The 8,633-nt window shown below is 38.3% G+C and overlaps 1 protein-coding gene across 1 annotated transcript in view; it reads right to left on the bottom strand.

Moving 5' to 3' along the window:
- Positions 1–543: 543 nt before the first annotated feature.
- The window catches only part of LOC122535607 (otoferlin-like), a 17,319-nt gene continuing 9,229 nt past the window's right edge, over positions 544–8,633 (bottom strand). Inside the window, exons 14-27 of the mRNA XM_043667290.1 lie at positions 8,116–8,385; positions 7,477–7,693; positions 6,170–6,393; positions 6,010–6,075; positions 5,817–5,951; positions 5,368–5,512; positions 5,175–5,304; positions 4,342–4,667; positions 4,118–4,248; positions 3,409–3,596; positions 2,925–3,160; positions 2,622–2,794; positions 2,184–2,284; positions 544–746 (exon numbers count right to left, since the gene is read on the bottom strand). Of these exons, the coding sequence (XP_043523225.1) occupies positions 566–746; positions 2,184–2,284; positions 2,622–2,794; positions 2,925–3,160; positions 3,409–3,596; positions 4,118–4,248; positions 4,342–4,667; positions 5,175–5,304; positions 5,368–5,512; positions 5,817–5,951; positions 6,010–6,075; positions 6,170–6,393; positions 7,477–7,693; positions 8,116–8,385 (2,523 nt within the window). The 3' untranslated portion in view covers positions 544–565. The remainder of the gene's footprint in view (positions 747–2,183; positions 2,285–2,621; positions 2,795–2,924; positions 3,161–3,408; positions 3,597–4,117; positions 4,249–4,341; positions 4,668–5,174; positions 5,305–5,367; positions 5,513–5,816; positions 5,952–6,009; positions 6,076–6,169; positions 6,394–7,476; positions 7,694–8,115; positions 8,386–8,633) is intronic.

An 8,633-nucleotide genomic window follows, 5' to 3' on the forward strand; every position in this document is an offset into this window, starting at 1 on the left:
ATATCATGGAAAATAACGTGAATATTCAAACGCACAAGAAAATTTGCAAATGGTTCTGTACCATCGTCAAAGATAACAGATGAGTCGAGTGGATTCGATTTCGAGTGGAAACGTTTCAATTTTCATGTACATACGTCCGACGTACAAAATTGTTCGAATCATTTATTTCTCTCGGAATTCAACTGTTAGAAAATTACGTTCAGTTAGTGGTCGGGTTCGATATTAAACGAAAACGCTTATATTGAACGATATCCTCTTTATTTCGTTCATGAACTACATTAACGCAATTAGCACTTACGATATATAATTATGAATATAGTTATTCATTGATTCGAATTTACGATAAATAGTCAAATAGTTAATTAATAAAATAGTTATTAAACAAGTGGGATGGGTTATTAATTAACGGTGTCGAAATAACGATGATGCTGTCGTGAAATGGTCAGAATCGATATTTCATTCAACGACCCAATTCCTGATTTACGACCGACCAGCTGCAATGCTTCCCGATTCGATCGGGAATGATATATCTTCAATGCGATCGTTTTCTTCCTTATTAGCCGAGTCAAGCGCCGAGAAGCCGCTTCACCAGATAACCAGGGAAAGCATAAATTCCGCAAGCTGCCAGCAGTATTATCAGCACGCACACGAAGAAGCCTATTATCCTCCATTTGTAATACCGACAAACAATGTAACGGAATGCTTTCCACGGGTTCCGGAACCAGGAGAACGAAGTATCCGGTCGGCTGTAAATTAAAGGAAATCTTCCTTCGTGATTGATTCGCAGTGAAAAATGATCGTCAACGCTCTCAATCGGATTAACAAATATATACTTGACGAGTTGAAAGGCCATCGGCCATTACCGATCGCTCATTAATAATATAATGGCGCTTTAATGTATACCAAATGTGATCGAGTTTAATTACAGTCATCGAATGACGATCATTTTGTTCGAATAGCTAGCAAACGTTTTCGACTTGATCGGTTTTGCTCGTTATCGTTGCGTTATTGTTAATGAAATGTTTAGTGACCTGAGCGTGTTTATCTATATATATCTTTTTTTTGTGACACGAATACATTGTATTCATACATTCTATCTGAAAGGATTGATTAATTGAGTAAAGTAAGATCTGAAGGTTTGTCGAGCGTAAAGAGAAAAACTCATTGGAGCTGCAGTTTCTTTGGAATCGCGGAAAGATATTACAAAGAATTAAAGTTGCTTAATAATGCGACGAACGTTACAGAATACTTGCTACGGATTATCGACACCGTTACAGAAATAAATGTTCAAAGCTCAGCGAATTTACGAATCATACGTCTCGGTTTAATTTCGTCTTTCGATTCTTTTCTTTGTGTTTCGGGTGCAGCAGACTGGTTGCGGTCTAAGTGAATAACTCGATCTCCTAAAGACTGTCCGGAAATATATATTGCTGATGCTTACCGAGCCCAAATTAACTTTGCCGATTTAACGAAATAATCTGGTTACCGAGCTATTCGCAGTTATACAGATTGACGATCAAAATCGAAAATTAATCCACTTAGGTTTGATAGCCGAGCAATATCTGTATTAATTTCATTTCCGGCCAAACATGAAATTATCTTTGAAATGTTCGTTATGGCGTGGTTTTATTTTGAACCAGCCGTGGCTGTTAACTTTATATAGACGAATAAGTCATCGACTTTGTTCGATAATTCGGTAATTAAATATTTCTCTGATTTTTGCATGCTTTTATCATGATGGATACTTGATCCTTCAATGCATTTGATAATGTAATTCAATACATTCATACTGCTGTATAAAATATAAATGTATATGAATAAATGGAATATCGAGAATTAATTATTCGTATAGCGAATATACAAAATACAAGACGAGTGTTCCATATTACTCTTCTATAGTATCATGTTATGTATAAATTAGTGCATTTAAGGATTAAATATCTTTGAATAAAAATTCTTTGGTACGACGTAAAGAAAGTATATCCAATACTATTGGAAATTGATTAGAAATCGACGTCAATCTCGTACAGACATCGACTGATGTTTCGTTCAGAATTTCAACAGACAACCATCAATATACGCAATATAAGCAAGGTATCGCGAAGTTGTGCACGTGTCTCCTTTTTTTTTTCATGGATTGACATGAAGTTCTGTATATTTTAATTAATTAAGTGTCGTCATACTTTGGTGGTGGTAGATTTTGAGGTGGGTCTCTTCCTTTGCCCGCAGGTTCTTCGTCAGCCTCCTCCGCTGGCAATATTGATATTTCCAGTTCAACTTTACCCTGCAATCGATATATTACGTCATGTGCCCACTTTAGTGTTTCATGAATACTTCTAACAAAAAAAGAATAAAAAGAAAAAAAAAGAAAAAAAGTAAACGCAGACGAGAGGTCGAGGTAAATGGGTATATATTCGCGGTATACTCGTTATCGAAGCAACACATTTTCAACGAGTAACTCTAAAAGGAATCGAAAGCTTTCATTTTAATGAAAACTTTCGAACCGACTTGATACATCGCGAGCGTCGGCGTCGCGATTTTGATAGAATCAACGAGAAACGAGGGATAAATATTCGTCTTGTCCAATGTTGATAAAATGTCAGAAGTTTCGCGATACACACCGCCTGGACGTATCGACCTGCATTCACGCTACACTCGAACGGCCACCAGGCTCTAATTCGTGCCATTTTGAACATGTCGATCGTCGGCAGAGTCGGATCTAGTAACGATAAAGTGCAAGTTTTGGAATTCGGACTTCCCCGTGGCATTTTGGCTAGATCCAACGTCACCGCCCCTAGAAGTAAACAGAAATATTCATTTCGATGGTGTTGGAGCTTTAGCATGTCCTCGTGCGTATGGAACAGTGCTGGAAGGAGAAAAGAATAAATGGATAAGCGCGATGATTAATTTAAAATTCGTTTTACCGAGAAAATCGTCCGGAGAAAAATGATCGCTGTCCCAAACTTGCAAATGTAATCTGCACGGCAGTTTGTCTTCCGTTTCGCTTCGCGCGAAGAAGGTTGTCTTCCTGCGTACAATCATAACGCGCTCACTCTTGCAGTAAAGGACGCGAAATATGAATCGCCAATTAAAATTCCCCTCTCCGTTCAGAGAATTATAGTGGACGTCGGTTTTTTGATAGTCGTCGTAAAGTATCCAGCTGGAGAAGAATCGGTTGTAACGATTTACGCAAAGATTGAAAAATTAATACGAAATGTCTGAACTCTTGCATATTTCGGTACCGAAGTTACTTCAATTCGAAATAGAATTAAAATATCCATATAAATCCTCCTATCTCTTCGCGACATCATCAATTTTTCCCATCTTTCAATTCGATCGAAATAGACTTTCATCCGTTTCTTAGTAAATTTTTAATAGAATCACTGTTATAAATTTTTACAGCCTCACCCTTTCACGTAAATATCTGAACACTTTTCTCCGGTAAGGAATTGACTGTCGACGAGAGGCACGTCCTCGGTGTTCCAAACGATCACGCGAATTTCATACTCCTCTGGTACAGGCGGACTGATGTCCACTGCCGGTTTCGGAGGAAATTCGCCAAATTGAAACATGTCGATCCAAAGTTCCAACTTACCCTGGAGCATCGTCCGAGAATACAGATCGTATTTTCAGAAGAGCCAATGAATATTTAGGCAGTCGAAAAAAGTGTGCAGTTCCACGAAAGTTACGTCCCGAAACCGATATCGTCTTTCCGAGTTTTGGATCAATTCTTTCACTAGCTCCAACCATGTTTATCAAATATCGTGCTGTAGTGCTATACTACATGTGTCTGTTACTGTAAATTTCGCGTTGCTTATTACAATAGTAACTAGTTTTATCATAATGTTAAATCAAGTCATTTTATCGTCAAGTCAAATCAAAGTTATCATAATATATTAGTACAGTTTTAGAATCTGTTTAAACTGCACTATGTCAAACAAGAATTAAAAATAAATTAAAAGCGACATAAAGTTCAGTGATGAAATTCAACGTTTCACGTTTGTTTCTTAGAGAGGAAACTCTCGTGCGTCCTCGAAAGTTGGCATTTCCTTCACGAGCCAATGTTTGTCGCAGTCCTAGCGTCGATAAACTCACAGACTCGTCTCTTTTTTACAACCTGCTCTAATCCGGGTCTGGCGGTGTTAAAAAGCGGTCGCCTTTCGACGTGTTCAGGCACCAGGACGCAGCCGCAAACGGGGAACTCTTGCCATCGATGAAGCACGCTCAATGCCATACGCTCTTCCCTGTCTGAACAGAAATCATCAGTCTCTCGATGAAATGGAATTCATTTCGACGAGAAACATCTCCGACCGGATTAAACGATTAATTTTTGAAACGGACCGTCTTCCGTCTGCTGGTCGACGAATGGGAATCTTTTTCGTCCAATCTTCACGTAATGATCCTGGTACTCCGGCAACGGAAGGTTATTCCTCTTGCAAAGTTGCTCGAGTATCTGCTTCGGTTTCTCGCGGTCCCTCCACGTATTGTATCCCTCCTCGTTATAGGCCTTGGAAATGCCGCAAGTGGCGCGATGCCGGCTGTAGAATCGATTTTCCAGATCAATCTTCGTCTCCCCTATCAAATCATCGGCCGTAGTTGCGTCGTAGTCCCACACTTGTACGATCATCATGTAATCTTGAGGGAAAGTGGCTTCTATCTCGAAGAGCCTGTAAATTATTCCGCGTCAATCTCTTAACACGTTCTCCGAGCTATCGGGTGTCTTGAAACTAAATAGTGTGTCAGAGCTCTCTCACTTGATGATTTTTCAATAATCTAACGTAATGTTAGTGAATTAGAAATTGTGTTTGGCACTTTATTTAAGAATATTTCAGGTGCAATGGTTCCTCTTCCTTTTATAAATCTACGATTCTACGCTAGACAGATTAATCAAATCTGCATCTTTCAAAATTCACTCGTGAAGCTATTAATATCAGTTAGAAGACACTTTGAAAAGGCTCTCCCGAGCTCTTTAAAAAATGGAAAAGAGATGCTGTAATATCAATCATCGTGTGATAGACTTGATAGCCTTTCTCTGCAAAACTGTAAAAATCACTTTTGAGCGAGTGTTGCCAAATGAATGAAATTTCCCGCGAAAAGTGGCTGAAAGAATTATAATGTAACGTGGAAAATGCGACCGACGGCAATGTGTCAACGAAACTAATTTGCCATCGTACCGTCCGAAAGTGGGATTTAGCTGGTTCGGTATGTAATTCTTCTGGTCGTTGATGTACGTTTTTCCAAGTTTAACGCACAAATACGGGTCAGACTTTCCGGTGAGGGGGTCGCTGGGCTGCAGGTTGACACCTACGGATGAAATCGATTCGTTCTCGCGAGCTTATCACGTGACGTGTCAAAAGTTTCGCAAACCTTTCACAACGTAAAGCCTGACCAGAAGCTTGATCGGTTCCGTATGCGGATAATCGTCGCACAGGCCATTAGCCGCGTTTCTGCCGCTTCTCGTTTTGCAGGGCAAGTTACTCAAATGTGGCCAGTGATACACGCAAATGCGTCCCTGTCAATAAATTATTTTCGATTAACGAATTATATTTTACAAATAAATATTTATCAATGTTTGACAACAGTAACAAATTTGTTCAAATAATCGACAATTGTCCTTTACACGTGATCAACTTGTCTATCATTTTATGCAAGATTTCATTCATATGTTATTTTATAAAAAATAAAAATTTTTGATACAACAGGTTTAGTTATTCTGCGCGAAGTTCAAGACGTTGAACCACAGGTGACTGGAATAACTCTCTGCCTTACTATGTTAGGATCGAAGGGATATTTTAACCACTAGGTTCGAGGTAAACCTTGAACTTTCCAACGTAATTGTCGATATAGTGGTCGGGATCCTCGCTCTTCCGTCCCTTCCATAGCTCGAACGTTCTCAGACGATCCTGAAAGCCGGCGAATTGCGGCTGCATCTCCAGCTCTCCGTCGTATACCTGTTTCCCGTCCAATAAGACAGCTGAGCTGGTGAAAATACGCTAAAGCGTAGGGTACCTTGAACGTAGCCACGAGCTTCTGATCACCTGGAGAAAAGGTGCCTAGCTCTCTGCTTCTTTCCTCCTGGAAACCCCACATTTTACTTATCAAAGGTTCAAGATGATTTACATACATTGGATTAGTCGCGTGACCGACTTTTCCCCCCGTGTACATTCACCTCCAAGGAAGCGAAATATTTACTCCACCAGTCGAGGGACTCGTCCTTCTCCAACTTGTAGTCCGTTTTCTTCGTCCTCTTTCTTCTTCTTGGTATCAGACGCGCGAGAAACTTCCTTACTGCCCGAAACATCTTTCTAATCCATGTTTCTTCCTTGATCATCTTTTTGTACGGAATTAACTTCTCGTCTTCTTTCGCTGGATCGTAATCGATCGGCAAAGGCACTTGAAGATCAAATTTTTGCTTATGAACTTGTTTTGCTATTAATTTATTAAAACTTATAATTTGTAAAATTTTACATAATAATATAATTAAGTAACGTAACAATATTGTGTAAATGAAATTTGACGTGTCACTTTTTATTTGCCATAATATACTTTTATTTGTTTTGCTATTAACTTACTAAAACTTATAATTTGTAAAATTTCACAACATAATATGTTTTTTAATATAATTAAGTAACGTAACAATATCGTGGAAATGAAATTTGACGTGTCACTGTTTATTTGCCATAATATACTTTTATTTGTTTTGCCACTAACTTACTAAAATTTATAATTTGTAAAATTTCACAACATAATAATATAATTAAGTAACGTAACAGTATCGTGGAAATGAAATTTGACGTGTCACTCTTTATTGGCCATAATATACTTTTATTTGTTTTGCTATTAACTTACTAAAACTTATAATTTGTAAAATTTCACAACATAATATGTTTTTTAATATAATTAAGTAACGTAACAACATCGTGGAAATTAAATTTGACTCAGAGTGACACATCTTTGACGTGTCGCTCTTTATGTGCCATAATATAAATAAAAGAGAATTCGTGTCCAATAAATTAACAACGAATCGACGAGAACTGAAATATCGAATAACGAGCAAATTCGCTCTAATAAGTAATAACCAGACACGAGTTAATCTCGACTTTGAAGCGAATAATGCCCCCCGGTCATGGGGGCATTCTCGAGTGGTAAAAAACATTTGCTCGTAACGTATAAACATTCTACGGAACTTTAATTAACAAAGTTTTCTATTACGCGCCGTGTGGAACGAGATTTTCCGTGGCGTTATTAACCTTCGTTGAAACCGAGCGCGTTCAAATATTTAATAACTACTTGAAATATCTCTGAAATGGTCGCGCACTTCCGGTGTGAACACGGCCACGCGTGCCAACGCGGTAATTAAAGGCACGTTGATATTTCACGTAAAAAGTCGCTCGCGATCGACGTTTTTACGTTTCGGCGGACGTTACTTTCAATGGTATTTTCGCATTTTTACATTTCGTGAGAGGTGCTACTTACAAATGGCCACAGGTTGTCTTCTAGTCCACGGAGGCTTCAAAATCGATTTAGTTCCGTGTATCTGTGCGTCGTAATCCTCTTCTGTTATTAATTGTTCCAGAAAGATGTAAACGCTCGGTATTATGCAAATCCCGACGTATTTAAAGCAGCCGAATCCTCGCGAGTCATATGCTTTTATTGTGATGCAGGGGTAATAGATAACGATTTCTGGCATGTCCTTCGAGAGAATTTTCATATATCAACGCGCTTATAATGTACACCGCCGTTCAAAGTATCTGGACACTTGCTCGCATTAAATTTAGACACGAATCTACGAACTGGATCATCATGGATCATCATGGTATCAAAATAATTTTATTCTTTTATTGAAACTTATTTTTGAAGGCTAATATGCAATAGGGAAATTGATATCTGTCGAGCTATAAATAAGATAAAGAATGTTCCTCTAAATTAACCTATAAGAGGTTGTTTCACTGCGAGATTAATCTCTTATAGTTACATTTATGTACTACGTTAATACAAATCGTGTCCATATACTTATTAGCCGCAGCATGTACATTTGAATCGAAATAAACATCTTTTAGCATTAAGCAGTAATATACTTGTACGATAATAGCGAAAAGTGTTTGGAAACGTTACCAATTCGACGATGACATGAGGCTTCTTGTAGTTGCAGAATTTCTTGGCATTCTCCATTACTTCTGACTTGACTTGAACGGCAGCGCATTCTATAATAATCCGAGGATTTAGCACTGGCATGTAATTAATCTTCTTCATGTCTCGTACGCCCCAAAATATAACTTCAAGCCTGTAGCTTGTCATTTTCGGTCTGATGTCATCTGGTATATTAAAAATGACGTCCTGTATCGAAGGATCCATGACTTTGTCTACGGACGTGTCGTCCATTATCTGAAATGATATTTCATTTCACATTTAACATTTCACACGACACGCGTATGAAACATACATAGAACGATAGAATAGCCAGAAACTAAGAAGCAATGAAATATACTCAATTTATATCGAAGTGATATGCCATACTTTAATATGAACTTTTATTTTGAAGCAAATGAATATGTAGCGTGCCGATCTGGTTCTACGTATTTTCTTTTCTTTGACGTACGAGCCGATCGGTGGCTCGCTGCCTTCAACGTTAA

The sequence above is a fragment of the Frieseomelitta varia genome, unplaced genomic scaffold (assembly GCF_011392965.1).
Source record: "Frieseomelitta varia isolate USP_RPSP 00005682 unplaced genomic scaffold, Fvar_1.2 scaffold_742, whole genome shotgun sequence".
Taxonomy (NCBI): domain Eukaryota; kingdom Metazoa; phylum Arthropoda; class Insecta; order Hymenoptera; family Apidae; genus Frieseomelitta; species Frieseomelitta varia.